This window comes from Neoarius graeffei, chromosome 13, assembly GCF_027579695.1.
Source record: "Neoarius graeffei isolate fNeoGra1 chromosome 13, fNeoGra1.pri, whole genome shotgun sequence".
In the NCBI taxonomy this organism is placed as follows: domain Eukaryota; kingdom Metazoa; phylum Chordata; class Actinopteri; order Siluriformes; family Ariidae; genus Neoarius; species Neoarius graeffei.
The window spans coordinates 71083620-71101783 of record NC_083581.1 but is presented as its reverse complement, the minus strand read 5'-3'; the positions used below and the strand labels follow the sequence as shown (position 1 = coordinate 71101783).

The 18164-nt window shown below is 41.4% G+C and overlaps 1 protein-coding gene across 2 annotated transcripts in view; it reads right to left on the bottom strand.

Moving 5' to 3' along the window:
- Positions 1-8786: 8786 nt before the first annotated feature.
- lmbr1l (limb development membrane protein 1-like) overlaps positions 8787-18164 on the bottom strand; it is a 45812-nt gene continuing 36434 nt past the window's right edge. Inside the window, exons 13-17 of one of the 2 annotated variants that reach the window (XM_060938459.1) lie at positions 15190-15263; positions 13378-13468; positions 13192-13258; positions 12824-12985; positions 8787-10430 (exon numbers count right to left, since the gene is read on the bottom strand). In XM_060938459.1, the coding sequence (XP_060794442.1) occupies positions 10345-10430; positions 12824-12985; positions 13192-13258; positions 13378-13468; positions 15190-15263 (480 nt within the window). In that variant the 3' untranslated portion in view covers positions 8787-10344. Of the gene's footprint in view, positions 10431-12823; positions 12986-13111; positions 13259-13377; positions 13469-15189; positions 15264-18164 lie in introns of those variants that run through there. The other variant, XM_060938460.1, reaches the window with a different exon arrangement.

The window sequence follows — 18164 nt, the reverse complement described above, 5'->3', positions numbered from 1 at the left end:
GAACCACCGTGGCACAGCCCTGCCATGAACTGGAAGCTGATGGGTCACTGTCTACAGTTCAGATCACCATGGACTAAGAGGCTGCTATCCAAGAAATAACCCCCTGCTGCAAAATTGACACCTTCAAGCTTAACTAAAGTTTGAAGCTGACCACATGGACAAAGAAAAAGCCTTCTGGAGGAAAGCTGTATGGTCAGATGAGACAAAGATTGAGTTGTTTGGCCACAATGACCACCATGTACAGAGGGACACTGTACCAGCTGCTGGTGGTGGTAGGATCATCATGCTCTGGAGCTGTTTTGCTGCCAGTGGAACTGGTTCATTGCACAAAGTGGATGGAATAATGAAGGAGGACGACTTGGGAGTTACAACAGGATAATGAACCCAAACACGCATCAGAGTTGGTTGTGGAGGATAAAGCAGGCGAACATTAAGCTTAAAACAAGTCCTGACTTCAACCCTATTGAAAATATATGGACCGTGCTTTTAAGTCGAGTCCACACCAAGAAAAAAAAAATAAATTAAATGAACTCTACCAATTCTACCATGAACAGTTGTGAAATATCCAACCAGAATTCTGCCAGAAGCTCATTCATGGTAAACAAAAATGCTTGGTCAAGGTGAATCTTGTGAAGAGACATTTTACCCAAGTATTAGGTGTGCTGGATGTATATTTTTCACCCTGTATGTATAATTTTTTATATCTCATCTCATCATCTCTAGCCGCTTTATCCTGTTCTACAGGGTCGCAGGCAAGCTGGAGCCTATCCCAGCTGACTACGGACGAAAGGCGGGGTACACCCTGGACAAGTCGCCAGGTCATCACAGGGCTGACACATAGACACAGACAACCATTCACACTCATATTCACACCTACGGTTAATTTAGAGTCACCAGTTAACCTAACCTGCATGTCTTTGGACTGTGGGGGAAACCGGAGCACCCGGAGGAAACCCACGCGGACACGGGGAGAACATGCAAACTCCACACAGAAAGGCCCTCGCCGGCCACGGGGCTCGAACCCGGGCCTTCTTGCTGTGAGGCGATAGTGCTAACCACTACACCACCGTGCCGCCCCTAATTTTATTTATATATAATATAAAAAATATACGGCATTTGTTTTCTGTCATGTACATCATCTGTTCTCAAGGGTTCGGGATTAACGTGGAACAGACAGAAGGGTCTCATTTTAAATTATGTTCCTGTTTAATTTTTTTCCCTTCATTTTACCATTTCAGGTATGTTTTAATTACATCACTACCTTACAATGCTCATATACCTGATGCCACTTTATTTGACTATAAATAATAGAAGACCAACTGGAAAGTTTGACAATTGTGGCAGGTTTTTTAAATAATTTTCCATCACTGAAACGAAGAAAATGATGCACTTACTCACTGTTCACCGATTTCAGCTAACAATCCCATTTTTATTATTAATAAGGTTTCTTTGCTGAAAGTGGCTGCATTTTGCACTTAAACAAGTAACAGGATTTTAACATAGAATTAGCAAAATGCACAAAATGTGGTTAACTAGCATCCATGCAACTAGAATGAAGGCATTCAGGGCATTATTATGGCTTACTTAAAGTGTTTTTTATTCACTCATTTGCATAACATGGTTGTACATTCAAAGTGACCACTGCCGAGTTTCCCAAAAGCATCGTAACACAAAGATCATCGTTAAATGGTAGAGCGAGCAGCACAATGAACACTCTGTCTCCTCGGTAAGATGCTCTTAGTGTTAAGAGGCTTTTGGAAAAACCACCACACATTAGTGAATTGCTGGGTTTCAGTCACGTGACTTTTCTTAGGCTACATCCACACGACAACGGCAACGAGATGTTATTTAAAAAAATATCGCGTCCAAATGGGCAACGATCAGTAAAATATCAGGTCCATATGGCAACGCAACGCTTGCTGAAAACGATGCAATACACATGCCACACCTCTAGGGGCGCTGTAAGACGGTCCCTTCGGAGACACCAGAACAATAGAAGTAGTAAGGACGCATGTGCATAAACTATTATGCGCGAGACTTCATATTAGCCACAAAGTCAGGAAAATCTATTCGTAAAATTACGTTATAATGACCAAATACAATGAAAAGTATTTTTCCAGTCTCACCTGTGAAAGGTAATCCCATGTGATCTCGTTTGGACGGTAAACCTGTTGGTACAGTTAAACGCAGCACATGAATGAGGCATCTTTATTCTCCGCTTTGACCTATCCAATATGGCGGCGAGGATGACGTATGATTCTACGCGGAAGGCGGCGTCTTTAATGGTCCGGAATAAATTGAATGCTACACGTTGATGCATTAATTTGTTGTTCTACGCCCTTTTTGAGGAATGTATTGTAGGACTTAAACCAACATCTGAAGAGGTGAGATCGCTCCTTTTTTTCCCTATTTTTGCTGGCGGGATTGACTCTGCCCTAAGGGCTATTTTCTCTCTCTCTCTCTCTCACTTTGCACCATTACACAATAAATATTCACAGTGAAAATATTTTGTAAGCGCGTTTCATGAACCAAATTATAGGATTTGCATCGAGTTCGCATCGAGTTCGTTACACTTCTACCCGGCGTGAAGCACTGACAGTCATGTGGTTGTGAAGTCATCGTAAACAAATCCGTTCTACTCATCCAGACGACTTCACAAAGGCAACGTTGCCAGATCTTTCCACTCTGGAACCCGTTCTCAAAAAGATTGCGTTTTGGGCACCCAAAATGCCGGTGCCGTGTAGACGCCAGGCCTAAACGATAAGCAATTGTATCGGAGTCACCTGAATCCGTTGCCGTGTGGACAGGACCTTAGGCTACATCCACACAACAATGGCAACGAGATGTTATTTTAAAAAATATCGCGTCCAAATGGGCAACGATCAGTAAAATATCAGGTCCATATGGCAACGCAACGCTTGCTGAAAACGATGCAATACACATGCCACACCTCTAGGGGTGCTGTAAGACGGTCCCTTCGGAGACACCAGAACAATAGAAGAAGTAAGGACGCATGCGCATAAACTATTATGCGCGAGACTTCATATTAGCCACAAAGTCAGGAAAATCTGTTCGTAAAATTACGTTATAATGACCAAATACAATGAAAAGTATTTTTCCAGGCTCACCTGTGAAAGGTAATCCCATGTGATCTTGTTTGGACGGTAAACCTGTTGGTACAGTTAAACGCAGCACATAAATCTTTATTCTCCGCTTTGACCTATCCAATATGGCGGCAAGGATGACGTATGATTCTACGCGGAAGGCGGCGTCTTTAATGGTCCGGAATAAATTGAATGCTACACGTTGATGCATTAATTTGTTGTTCTACGCCCTTTTTGAGGAATGTATTGTAGGACTTAAACCAACATCTGAAGAGGTGAGATCGCTCCTTTTTTTCCCTATTTTTGCTGGCGGGATTGACTCTGCCCTAAGGGCTATTTTTTCTCTCTCTCTCTCTCTCTCTCTCTCTCTCACTTTGCACCATTACACAATAAATATTCACAGTGAAAATATTTTGTAAGCGTGTTTCATGAACCAAATTATAGGATTTGTTGACAACTCGCATCGAGTTCGTTACACTTCTACCTGGCGTGAAGCACTCACAGTCATGTGGTTGTGACGTCATTGTAAACAAATCCGTTCTACTCATCCAGACGACTTCGCAACGGCAACGTTGCCAGACCTTTCCACTCTGGAACCCATTCTCAAAAAGATTGCGTTTTGGGCACCCAAAACGCCGGTGCCGTGTGGACGCCAGGCCAAAACGATAAACAATTGTATCGGATTTACCTGAATCCGTTGCCGTGTGGACAGGGCCTAAGTGGTTTTACCAGACGTGAAATAGCTGGTGGTCTAAACGGCTGCCGTAGTGCAAACAACTAGCGATAACTTATCAGAGTACGCTCGTAATCTAGAAGCCACTGCTTGCTTTAGATATATTCAGAAGATTGCCATGTGCAATGGAATCGACCCCTACAGTCTGGGAAAGAAGGATTTGTCATACGATCTCGAAAACTACCCTTCAGTCGAGTTCCCCGACATCTCGAACTATCTGGTGTTGCAGACGTCCTTCTACACCGCAAAACAGACGAAAGCGTGGAAGAGCACGGAGGCTTATGATTTTTTTGTATGTGGCTGGGTAAAGGACCTCGCTATCAAGTCACTGCCGAATGAATGCTGTATTGTTTTTGCCCGTGTAAGTATGGGTTTTTTTTTTAAGCTTTTCGTCACATCTTTACAACGAAGCGCTGCAAGCTGAAGCGTAAACAAACAACAGTTGGCTTGATTCTCACTTGTGTTGGCTCTTATCTCTCAGCTAAATCATTCACAAAGATCATCAGAAACCCCTTTAAAGACCTGGATCTTAGTTAAACAAGACGGAGAAGTGATCACGGCGCATTGTAACTGTACGGCTGGGGAAGAATTATGTCGCGACCTTCATGCATATGGACTTTGTGAGGAGGAAACAAAGAAACAGCTGGGGACTTTAGCACTTCATGACTAAAAAAAGTGCTGTAAAATAACGACACATAGCAAGAAAAGTACTTGGAAAACACTAAGGACGTAGCTGAGAGGGAGATACAAACCTTTCACCAAGTGATCACTGCAAACTCGAGCATGCTTCGACTCGGCTCCCTTCGATTTCAGTGAGAGGTTCGAAAGCCACCTTTCTCCACGTCTTTTTGTGAAATCCTGTGTTCGTTCACCCTTTTTTATTAGTTCACGGGGAACCCTGAAGAAACTTTTATCAGTTTCACGGTTTGATCGATTCAAACAGCCTAAAACAACGCAAGCGTAAGGCACTTTTCATGCGAGCAATGCACCTTCTCCGTACAAACGCTTTGTCAGCTGAGTTTTGGTAGACCACCAGCGAAAGTTTTGAATAACCAAATGAGGCGGATGTGCCGTCACGTGAAACCCAGCAATATGACCGTAATCACTGAAAATTAAGGGGAGGGAAACAATGAGAACAATTTTCATCTCAGGAACTTAATCTTCAGGAAATTTGGATGATGCAACTTTTGGTTAAACATGTAACTTAATTAACTGGAATTAAGGGTAAATGTCTAACAGGGTTAAGTGTATATTTTTCATAACCCATGAAATGGCTAGTGGAAAAATTGTTTCAGGAATGAGCCGCTAAATGGAGCCAACACGTTAATGCAAATATATGATTTTGTATTTTAATGATTGTATCTGGAGGTAAAGTGTAGTTATAGTGGCCTGGGATGGGCAGGAATAGTCTCAAGTGCTGTAGAGATTGTATTTATTCCAGGAAATCGAGTCGTACATGAGCTGATAGTCATGATGTACATGGGAATATTAGTATAAATATTCATTTTCATGAGCCATGGAAACAGCTTCATAGGAATATTGTCTTTTTCAGAAGATATTTTGTGCATGTAAGAGTTAGATGAGCAGGTTGTAGTGGTTCAGTGGTTAAGGCATTGGATCAGAAGGTTGTGTGTTCAAATCCCAGCGCTGCCACATTGCCATGACTGGGTCCGAGAACACACCCCTTCACCATCAGTTGGATCTGACATCAATGCAAAATGTACTGGATTGTGTTTAACGGTTATTCCATGAAATCGAGTCGTACATGAGCCAATGGGTGCCGAGTTGGTTATAAGCCACGTACAATGAGATTGAGTGGAATAACTGTTTTATTCTATCCACATTCACTGGATTTTGAGAAACGGAGCATTTTTTTGGAAAATTCGATAAACAAAAACTTTATACAAAACGTTTGACAAAATCATTTCCACTTAGGCAGACTTCTTAAAAGCCTATTGATGGCTGCACGAATTGACGTGTTTTTTTTTTTTGTAGAAAGTGCTGTATTGCCGAGGTATAGAATAGCTTTAGACATTTAATTCTTCCTTAGACATTTCAGTGATGTAATTTTCAAACTTCTTCCAGCATTTGAACCAGTCTTTAAAAAAACAAAAACAAATTTTAATACTTAAAAGATGAAGAATATAAACAAAGTTAGCAAAATGACAGGAGCAATTTGTGAAAAATGCTATAATAATTCTTGGGGGGGGGGAGATACAGTCTTAGCATCAAATACTTTTATTCCATATTTTGTTGCACTTTTTTTTTGTATTTTTGTTTTCGAGTAGTTTTTATTTCGTCCTCGGTGGGTTCAGCAACACGTTCCGCCATTTTGTTTTTCTCTACTCATGGTATATGAGCTGATATCCTAGTAGTCAAGTAGCCAATCAATCAGAGCGTGTGATTGCTCATATCCAGTGCATGTGGATAGAATAATATCTACTATACCATAACCAGTTACTGTTTTGTGCTCTAATTGATGATGTATTCTCGTTAGATGTGGTTAACATAACGTAAGCAGGCAATCCTGGGTTTTCTTCAGCTTTCTTTTTACTTTGGCCAAGTTTACATTAGACCGTATCTGTCTCGTTTTCTTCGCGGATGCACTGTCCGTTCACATTAAAACGCCGGGAAACGGGAATCCGCCAGAGCCCACGTATTCAATCCAGTTTGTGTCTGGTCCGGTGCTGTGTAAGTATTGAGAATACGCGGATACGCTGTGCTGAGCTCAAGCTGATGTCATCATTGGACAACGTCACTGTGACATCCACCTTCCTGATTCGCTGGTGTTGGGATCTCACACACAGCGGCTCAGTCCCGAATCACTGCTTGTGCGCTTCACTCGCGCGCTCTGTGAGCTGCGCAGGGCCGGAGTGCGCACCCTCCAGAGGGCACTCGCTGTTCAGGACGGAGTGATTTGGAGCGCAGGAGGAAGCGCTGAGCCGCACTGAGGTTTATTTACACATTTCAACCTCCTTCAGGCGCTTAAACTCAGTGAGAACATGAACATCACAGCCAGGTGTGTTTATCTGCTGGAGAAGGTGTTCGCTTGCCATCCTTCCACTGGCAAGTGGTGAGTGACTTGCACATGCCCGATATGCACTGGGATCATGTGACGTGCCGTCTAATTAGTCATGTGATTAGCGTATCCGTGTATTGGCGTTGCTGTGTGCACGCAAATTGTTTTAAAAACGTTAATCTGATGATCCGCTGATTCGAAATAATGTAAACAGGGCCTTTTATTGTCCGAATAAAACTGGCACGGGTGTTTGAATGGTAGGAGTTGATTTTGAGATGTGTTCATGCTGTACGCTATTTGTTTTGCATCTTGAGCATGAGATAAACTGTCATGAATGATGTTTCCGCAGAGTGAAGTGTGAATAGTTTTGTAAAAGAAAGTTTCGGGGTTTTGTTTTCAAGTAGAATTTTTAAATTTTGTCCTCAGTTGGTTCGGTAACAGGCTCTGCCATTTAGTTTTTCTCTACTCATGGTATAGGAGCTGATATCCTAGTAGTAGCGTAGCAAATCAGAGCGCAAGATTGCTCATATCCAGTGAATGTGAATAGAATAATATATATATTTTTTTAATTATCTGAAATAAGCATAAAGGTTATTATAAAGGATATGTTTAAACTACAGGGTCTTTCGTCTTTACCTTATGGACCCTATTTGTAAAATCAGTCAGACACAAAAGTTAAAATAAAATAAATAAATAAATAAATCACCCATGTTCCCAAAATTTCACAAGTGGGAATATTAGTCTCTTGTGAAGTGTGCGAAGTGAGTGTGCTGTGAGTGTGCAGCGAGGGTGTGGGCACGCACTGGCAGGCGGACTGTATAGCCCATTATCAGCTGATTAGCAAGAAGTCTCGCCTTTTCCTGCCACCAGTTTTCTATTTGCCTGTAGGAATAATAGCTCCGAGTGCACTTTGGCTCACACTTCAAACAGCCAACTGTCAGGAAAGCTAATCTCAGTCTTCCCCCCTTCATTCTTGTGTTTTAACAATAAAAGATAGCCTATCACATCCCACGAAAAGCTAGCAGTCTCCCGCTCTCTGGCCGATATGCTGAAGTAATTCTGACCAGTCAAAAGGTCTGTTACTCCAAAGCTGTGATATATAGGTGTGTGTGTGTCCACCCTTTATGCCACATTCAGGAAGAGAAATACAATGAATTGGTGACAAGGACTCCTGTTCCCCCCCCCCAGAAGATAAGCTGATAAGGAAAGAACAAGACTTTCCATACTTTCCTAAATAATCTCTCTTAACGGTAACCAAGAGGAATATGACCTTGGTAAAGGCACATGTATACAGATCATCTGCTGTAACTGAGGCTCTTTTTTAGCAGCGACACAGAGGAAACCATCTGCAAAAAAAAATAATATATATATATATATATATATATATATATATATATATATATATATATATATATATATCCTCAATTAAGAGAGACCTCCAACAAGAAACAGCAATCAGAAGACCAGGGCTATTTTTCTGTTCCGAATGATGGACGAAAAGGAAAAGGAAATGAACACTAGGCACAGAAAACGGACGCCAGTGATGTAGGGGGTGAAGGAGAGAGCGCACGTGGCCGGTAGATGATGATGTAGAACTTTATGTGCCAGGGGCATCTGTGTGGAGGAAAGCAGAGGCTGAAGAAGCAACACGTCCGTTTCTACAGGCGTGCTGACAGACCGTGGACACAAAGATGCTGCTGATTAAAGCTGGACAGCTCAGCATAAGGAGTAGGTGTATGAAGAGACACGCAAGGTCAACAAAACAAGGACGCAATCAAAGAGGTGGCATTGCGCCATGAACGTGACAGGAACTCTAGTCCTTTTTACGCAACACTTCTGGAAAGATGTACTTCAACCGTTGCCCTTTACAGCCATTCAAGTAACTAAGAATCTTCCTACACCAAGATGCACCAAGGACAAAGAGACAGTGTTTAGAAAAACAGATGAAAATACATTTATTGTTCTTTTGGATGATTCAAAAGGTTCATTAACAGACAGACAGACAGACAAGACAATGTAAACAGTGTGTAATTGTGCTTGACAAATTCGTTATGATTTTTCTACCCTCGTCACTGTATTGGTAGAGGTTTTTTCTTTGGATTTAAAAAAAAAAAAAAAAAAAAGCCATTTAATTTCACATAATTGGATTTCTATACCTCATTTCTAATTAAGACAGCTCAAAATGTCTTTCAATCTTCTAATAGCCACATCACCCACATGCAATAACGTGGAAACAGTGAGCTTATCATCGATCAAAGTTGATCGGAAGGGAACCCACCCATCCACGCCATATAAAGAGAAATTAAAGAACATGTTAACCAAATCCATAAACCAATACCCTGTCCCCTTCTAGCCATTACGTGTAGAACATTTGTTTAAAAACATGCTGATACAGCAAATGAAGTAAAAGTGATCAGTATAAATAGTTTGTAAAATACATATATTAGAAGAAAAGTGGCATCACAGTCGCTAACGCAAGCTAATTCTCCCTGTAGATCAGTCATTTTAAAAAAAAAAAAAAAGTTTGCATTTCACTGACTAGACACTGCATGTCATATTTCGGACCAACATTGGGATACAAGATTATGTTCCATCAAATACACTCCCAATATATATTATTGCACATGGTTAATTACCACATTTAAGGGAAAAAAAAAATTTTCACAGTTCCAATGGTTCAAGCCAGCTTTTAAAACCTGGATTTTGTCACAAAATGATCTTGAAGACAAAGTTTGAATTAAGGTGCACATGAAACTCAACTATAAACATAAACTTGAATCTTTGTGAACACTGAGGAAAACCCTGCACGAGAAGAACCACCTTAGTCTCTATTCACGCTTTCATTTCAATGTAAGGAGCATCCTGTGTCCTCCCTCTTTCATCAGACTGGGCTTCCTCCAACAGCCTTCCTCCGAAAGTGTCATTAAGACCCAGTGAGGAACAGCAATGAGATGGACGCACACTAAAAATAGTGGTGGATGGGAGGAAGGCGTCTTGGCCGAGCTCTAGCGTACAGACCTCGACAGGAAACAGACAGTCCACTTCATGAGGTCATTCTTCAAAATAGCTTCAGCGAATGTCTAGGTGTCAGGATTGACCCTCTGACAGCCAGTGTGCATTTTTCATTCAGGTGTTTGTTCAAAACAAACAAAAAAAATTAATGTAAAACACACGACCTTGAAGGAACCTGAAGGCAGCTTTGACCCCTCTTTAAAACCTTTACGCATTTGTTTGTGAAACAACATTAAACACACACACGATACCTGCAACAAAACCTGCAGTGAACGCTTAAATGCCTGAGGTCCCGGAGGCGAAGCTGTGGTTTTCACGACACGGGCAGCTGCTCTGACCTTCACCGGACTGCAAGAAACCTCATTCCTCCACCAGCCTTCTGGTGATCTGTTCACTCATAGGCTGATAGATTGATTTGGTCTTGCTGCTGGTCTGAAATCTTCCTCAACTTCCTCAATCGACCAGAAAAAGCGCCATCATTGGATTTTTGAGAGTCCGCTTGCTAACAGGAGCCTGAAGTGGACGGCAGATCGGGACACGGTAAAGGGCAGGCGATGGAGACCTGTTTATGGAAAGAAGAGAGTCAGGAGTAAAATGTTAAAATTACTTGCATTTTTATATTATTTTCAGTTTTATACATACAACTTACAAATTTTTTTTTTAAATAAATAAAATAAAAATAAATAAATAAAAAGGGGGTTGGGTGTGCGTGTGTTCTCCCCCCCATTGAACCGTATAAGAAAGCATTTCCCTTTCACGACTGATTTCAAGTCGAGCTTTTTTGGATTTACTTCGCCCCTTTTGACAGATAGTGAAGAATAAGAATAATCATCTTGAAAGCCAAGTTTGATCAAAATCATGTTTATTAGCCAAGCATGTTGAGACACGCACGCATGCGGAATTAGGTACCGGTAGTTGTTTTCTCTCTCGTGATATAGGGGAGTTTGATGGACAATCTGGACACGACACAATATAATATGCAATCTACAATAACTAGTATAACAATTATACAACACCTTTATTATACACAACACGTCTAAAAATATCTGTATTCTATAATATCTATCCATAATCTAAATATCTATCTAAAAACACTATTATACATACAGGCCACTTTTTCCACAGAATAAAAACATGGATTCTATTCCCTTCTAGCGGATTTATTGATGGCATGCAATATTGTTACCAGATCGCTTATCCTCCATGTAATACGCTACTCTCCTCAATGGAGTGTATACAATATTGTTAGAATATTGCACATTGTCAAGACAACACGACGTCACACATTGGAGCTCACGTGAAGATCCAATGACAAAGCTTTTCTGCTGCACATGCGCACAATCATTTCTTTGTCAGCCGGGAGAGAAAGAAGACAAGGCTAGGTTTAAGCACTGGATAAATAAACTGAAACTAAAAAGACGCACTGACCACCTGAAAGGCTACCAAAACTTCATTATATATTCTTCACACATATTTGCAAGAGAAAAACATACCAACGGACATCGAAAAACTGGAAGAGAGAGCAATAGCGGAAATATTGTCAAAGTTCTACTTGACAATTAACTATGACCAAAAGTAACTTTGAACTTGAACTGTTAACCTGGATATAGCTTGTATACAAGTAGGGTTGTTCAGGCTTTTTGGACTTGTACCATTTTTATTGTTAGAACTTTGACTGTACAGTACATTGAATTACATTCAATCAGAATCAGTATTCAATATTGGTAAGTTACGCCCCCCACGTTCTTAACTTTTTGTAAAATCTATAATTGTTCCATTGAACGTGTATGTATAATAATAATAATAATAATAATAATAATAATAATAAATGGCTTTTATTGTGGTATAGCCGATATATTCCATTCAGCTACTCATCTTCGATTTGTTCAATGTCATGCTAGCGGAATATATCTGATATACCACTCAACACTAGCCAATATTATTTAAATATACAATATCTATCATATACACTATACATTATGAATATATTTTAAGAGCAAAACAAATCAATTAAACCAAAAGAACTCTCGCCAACACAATTTTAGCTTGATAGTACCTATTCTTAGACCCTGACCTTTTTGTACTAGCACAAGGAGTATTTCTGTAGAACACTCTGGATAAGGGTGTCTGCTAAATGATGTAAATGCAAACCTCGTGAGATATACCATCTGTCGTGCGAGTGGGTTTGGGGTGTGTTCTGCTGCGTTATTTGTATTTGGTGGAGGGCAAATGGTGCGTGCGTGTGTGCGCGCACACGTGCTGGAGAAGTGGTTTGACATTTAGTCTTCGGCCCTCTAGGGAACCCTACTGCCCCCTTTCACTTTCCTGAGAGAATTGCCCTCTTTCTATCTGAGGAAAAGAGACTAACCCATAGGGAAACATGTCCTGCTCTGGAAACACCTAACCCAAAAGACCAAATGAACGCAGGCATGCACATTCACAGAACCACCAGCCCTATTGTACATTGTGCACATGGACATATCAACGGAAACCAGATTGTCAGTTGATGGACAGACTCTGGAACACTCTGACTGAATTACAAAAATATTCTAGAGAAAACCTGCAGGATTCTTCGTAAATAGGCATCACTGAGCTCCAGCCAAACATCCAGTTAAGTGGTTAAAAAGTGATCTACAATTGACAAAATCATGTCAAGTCAAGTAGAACTTTGTCAGCTCAAGACGCTAGTGGCAACCTGACAGGACTGGTGCGATTCACAAGCCAAAGGGATTCATGACTAAGTATTAGGAAAGAAAAGTAAACTTTTTTTTTTTTTGCCTGGAGAACTTAACCCCCCCCCCCCACCCAGAAAGTCTTGATTACAATTAGGAAGTCAACAAGGTTTGATCTGCTTGGGGACTTTGGACGGGACAACTGGCTGTGAAACTTCCACATAGTCTTCCTGTACACACAGAGGCATCAGTAAGGTCCTGAAATGAAAGTCATAAAACTAACCAAAGGCACGGATGAGTTCCCTCTGCACGGCCCACGTGACCGTGTTGATTAAGCAGGCGGAGGTGAGACCAGCAAAGAGCACGTTGTACAGGAAGACTATGTGGAAGTTTCCCAGCCAGTTGTACCGTCCAAAGTCCCCAAGCAGATCAAACCTTGTGATTCCTAATTGTAATCAAGATTTGGGGGGGGGGGGGGAGAAACCAGTAAATCTCATCATTTTTAAAAAAAAAAAAAAAAGGCAAATTCATGCCGTTTGTTAAAAACACACTCTTGTGAACTGTACATTACTTGGTAGAAGTCTCCAGGTTTGAAAAAGAGTCATGTTTTCTTCTAACAAACCACAACAGTTTCATCATCGCACAGCTTACCCAGAGTACGGGAGAACACCGGCAGAGCTGAACTGAGCACCAGGAGAGACACACAGTTACCTATGATCTGTACAGAGACACACACACACACACACACACACACACACCGACATATGAGGAAAAAAAAAAAAAAAGTGTTGAAAAATAAATCTACGAGCATTTCTGCACTGGTGGAACTGTCTGTACCTGTGTGAGGTTTGTGTCTTGAGCTCGAGGCCGGAGCCTGCTGAAGAGAGACGAGCTGTAGAAACCCACCACTGAAGACACCATCAGATAGCTAACATTACAATTAAGGGTCAAAACACATCCAATACAAAAGCAGATCTAATTGGAACATGGGGGGAGAGGGAGGGGGTAAAAAAAAAAAAAAAAACAAACCAGCACTGTTTCAACTTAGACAAGTAACTCCTTTACAACAGGAACCAAAAAGGTTCCTGGAACTACAGGAAATTCACATTTTGTATCACTTTATATATATGATATTTTACATTATTCTTTCCACATTCACGGGACATGAGCAATCTCACGCTTTGATTGGCTACTCTATTACTAGGATATCGGCTCATATACCGGGAGTAGAGAAAAACAAACCGGTGGAGCGTGTTGCTGAACCAACCGAGGGCGAAATAAAAACTACTCGAAAACAACCCCCCCCCCACCCAAAAAGCGCTAAATATGGAATGAAAGTAAGAACGCATCTTTTTATTTTTCAAGAATTATCATCCCATTGTTCACAAATTGCTCCTGTCATTTCGCTGGTTTATCTTTAAGCATTTTTTTTAAGACTGGTTCAAAAGCTCAAAGAAGTTTGAAAGTTACAGAACTGAAATGTCCAAGGAAGAATTAAATAAAATGTCTAAAGCTATTCTATACCTCGGCACGACAGCACTTTCTACAAAAAACACCACTAAGAAGTCAACTTGTGCAGCCACTGATAGGTTAAGAAGTCCGCCTAAGCGGAAATGATTTCGTCGGACGTTTTGTATAAAAGTTACTTATGGGGGGCGTCGTGGCTCAGGTGGTTAAGGCGCCATACCATGAATGCGGGCGACCCGGGTTCGATTCCGGCCCGAGGTCATTTCCCGATCCCTTCCCGTCTCTCTCTCCCGCTCATTTCCTGTCTCTACACTGTCCTATCCAATAAAGGTGCAAAAAAAGCCCAAAAAAATATCTTTAAAAAAAAAAAAAAAAAAAGTTACTTATGAAATAAATTTTTAAAAAATTAAAAAATAAATGCTCCGTTTCCCAAAATCCAGTGATATGGATGGGGGTGGAAGAAGAACCGGTTATTCAACTCAGTCTCGTCGTCCATGGCTTATAGCCAGCTCAGTGCTACGCGACTCGTTGGCTATCAGCTCATGGACGACTCAATTTCATGGAATAACTTAAGTATTGATAAGCATGTTTGTTTATCCATTTTAAATCATTAGGAGTTTCATTACTGTTGATTGTAGATCTATGGTATATTAGATGAGGGAGGACCTAGTATAAAGCCTAACAGGTTTCCTTCCTCCCCAGCACGTAGTCTTATTGTTCTCATTATTATTGTCTTTTTTTTCTTTCATGTACAAAAACAAACAAACAAACAAACAAACAAACAAACAAACAAACAAACAAACAAACATCTACAGTCAGCCCTGATATCTCCAGTGGAAACTCATCAAAACTTCTGATGGTACTCATTGGAGCTCAGCACCACTGTTCTACAGCTCCCCCTTGTGGACAATCTTGAGCTTGCTGAGAGTGAGGTTAGGAGCAAATAAATGAGTGACAAAGCCAAAAGTCGATAACCACATCATATCTTACAACAGAGGTGGTGACACAATCATGGACTCATGCTCAAAAGCTTATTTTCACAGCATCTGCGCTCCGCATGAGAAGAGACGTGGCTTCAGAGAAGCTCATTTGGAATCAAAACAGAGCTACAGTGATAAATGTTCACCAGCAGGTCAAGCACATCATTTTGATCAAAATGACACATTCGTGGACAAAGGATACAGGATAAGAACAACTTGCACTGCGGCCCCCAGAGAACCAAACATGGAGAAGGAAGCCAAACCCAGGTGAGGGTCCTGCAAGTTTAAAAATATATATTTATTTTAGATAGATAGAGCTACACACTGTGTTTAAGCTACACAGAGCATCATTAGTTTTCTTTCCCCCCAATCTTATGAAATTAAAGTCATCTTAAACATGCTTATGATAGAATCCTTTTAAGCAGACATGTTAAAATGCAAAATGGTCACTGCAACAATTCCTTGCTGAGCTAAACAAACAAACAAACAAAAAAAAAAAAAAATCATATGGCATTAGTATTAAAGCTCATAAGCAACGGTTTTAATTTTATGCACATTTGAAACTTTATATGTTAAAAAACCCTCTGTAATTTTCTTCTTGTCCCAAGAAGTATTACTACTAAGTAATAATTAAAATAAGTTAGCGCGGATCGCAGCAAATTTCTGTTCGGCTATTTTCATGACCACTCGGCGCGTGACGTCATTTAAGTCAAACAAACTGCTTGAGTTGAGTCCACTTCCGTTTACTTACACTGCCGTTGGGCTTGAGTGCAGACGTGCGTTCAGGAATTTCCCAAGAAAAACCCCATGCCTTGTTGTTGTGCAGTGAACTGTAACAACGGGACTGGTTCAGGAAGAAGTTTTTACCTTTTTCCGAGAGAGGAGAAGAGGCAGAGAGAGTGGATTGGCTTTTTCCGAAAAAGGACAAGAGGCGGAGTGAGTGGGTTGGCTTTTTCCAAAAGAGAAGAGGCGGAGCGAGTGGATTGGCTTTTTCCGAAAAAGGAGACGAGGCGAAGAGAGTGGATTGTGCGCGTGAAGCCAGAGGGTTGGTTTTTTTCCGGAAGAGAAGACGAGGCGGAGAGAGTGGATTGTGCGCGTGAAACAAAATCAAGCAGTCAAAGAAGAAACGGAGCACCAACGCTCAAGCAAAAAGGAGAAGATTGGAGGTAAACATTTTTACTTTTGCTTGCAATTGACAAGTCAAGAATCCTGAGGGATCCTGTACAATCATTGTGGAAATGAGACAAAGGGATATTTCCTCACTCAGAGTCGGCTATAAATAGTATAATGCTGCGGATGGCAGGCTAACGTGGCCTACCGGCGCACTGTCCAGGAATCGTTCCCTATATCCACTAGGGAGGGCGGTTTAATTATTCTTCAAAAGGGCTCTTATTTAGTATTACGACAAAAGTAGAAGTTTATCATAACTACCAGGATAAATCGTTTGGGCGCGAATCTTGTTGAGGTCCGGGGTCACCGCGATCAGAGTCGGCCGAGTCGCTGTCCGATTCCGAGGCCGCACGGTCAAACCAGTGAGCCACATTCACAGATTGCTTCGCAACGGCAATAGGTTCATACATATATGGTTTCACCTCTCGATATTTAACTTGGAGAGTTCCTACTTCAAAATCGCTATCGCTTTCAGACATTTCACACAACCTCTCACGACCAAAGTCCGTACACGTGTAGTCTGGCTAACGCGACTGCAAAGCTCTACGAGCTACTGGTCTGGCCAAGATATTAAGCCCAACCGTTTCCCAGAGCCCGTGGTTGACCCGCCTCCCTGAAATGCCTCAGTTTGCTACTGGTCGAAGCCAGAAAAGGCTGTGACGAAGCTTAAACCAATCACATCACTCTTTCCTCTGACGTATGCGACGCGACGGGGCTAACTGGTAGATTAAACCATAGACATCCTATTATTAAACTCTTACCGAAGCCAGTCGGAAGCAAGGCGAAAACGTCCTTCCTTTCAATAAATACCTCCAGGGCTGCTCTTTGCTCCGTTTTCAATGAGAACTTCCCGTTGAATGCTTTCAATACAGCATTCGTGAATGAAGCGCTTCCGGCATAGATTCTGTAAACAATCTATGGCTTCCGGTCGCAGTTCTACTACGTCAGTGCCTTGAACACGCCTCTACCCAGGGCCGTTGGAGATGCTCAAAGTTGATTGGTTCCCGATTTTTCGGGAGCTTGGAAGAGCTGTAGATAGCTTGCCTGGCCAGACTAAGCTCGCAACAGGCCCTCGTGTTGCGTCACGCTTAGGATGGGCGGGCCCAGGCTAGTACGTGTGCTCGGTTCGCAAGTAAACACAGAACTGCTCCCGGTCTGTTTGGCTTAAATGACGTCACGACGACGGTCCCCTGGCGGTGAAAGTACGCATAAGTGAGATGTAAAGAAACCTTTGGAAATTGGACAAAACAGTATATTTTAACCGTTTTATTAAATTTTAGGGTGCAAATTAGACACTAGAAAAATTTAATTTGCTTTTTGGGTCGTTTTTCTAGACAATAAAGTTGATATTCTACACTGAGTGCAGAATTATTAGGCAAGTGAGTATTTTGACCACAACATCCTTTTAATGCATGTTGTCCCACTCCAAGCTGTTTAGGCTTGAAAGCCTACTACCAATTAAGTATATCAGGTGATGTGCATCTGTGTAATGAGAGGGGGTGTGGTCTAATGACATCAACACCCTATATCAGGTGTGCATAATTATTAGGCAACCTCTTTTCCTCTGGCAAAATGGGTCAGAAAAGAGATCTGACAGACTTTGAAAAGTATAAAATTGTGAGATGTCTTGCAGACGGATGCAGCACTCTTGAAATTGCGAAGATGTTGAAACGTGATCACCGAACAATCAAGCGTTTCATTGCAAATAGTCAACAGGGTCGAAAGAAGCGTGTGGGGAAAAAAAAGGCGCAAAATAACTGCACATGATCTGCGGAAAATCAAGCGTGAAGCTAACAAGCAGCCATTAGCATCCAGTTCTGCCATATTCCAGAGTTGCAACATTCCTGGAGTGTCAAAGAGTACAAGGTGTGCAATACTGAGGGACATGGCCAAGGTAAGGAAGGCTGAAAAACGACCACCACTGAGTAAGGCACACAAGATAAAACGTCAAGACTGGGCCAAGAAATATCTTAAGACTGATTTTTCTAAGGTGCTGTGGTCTGATGA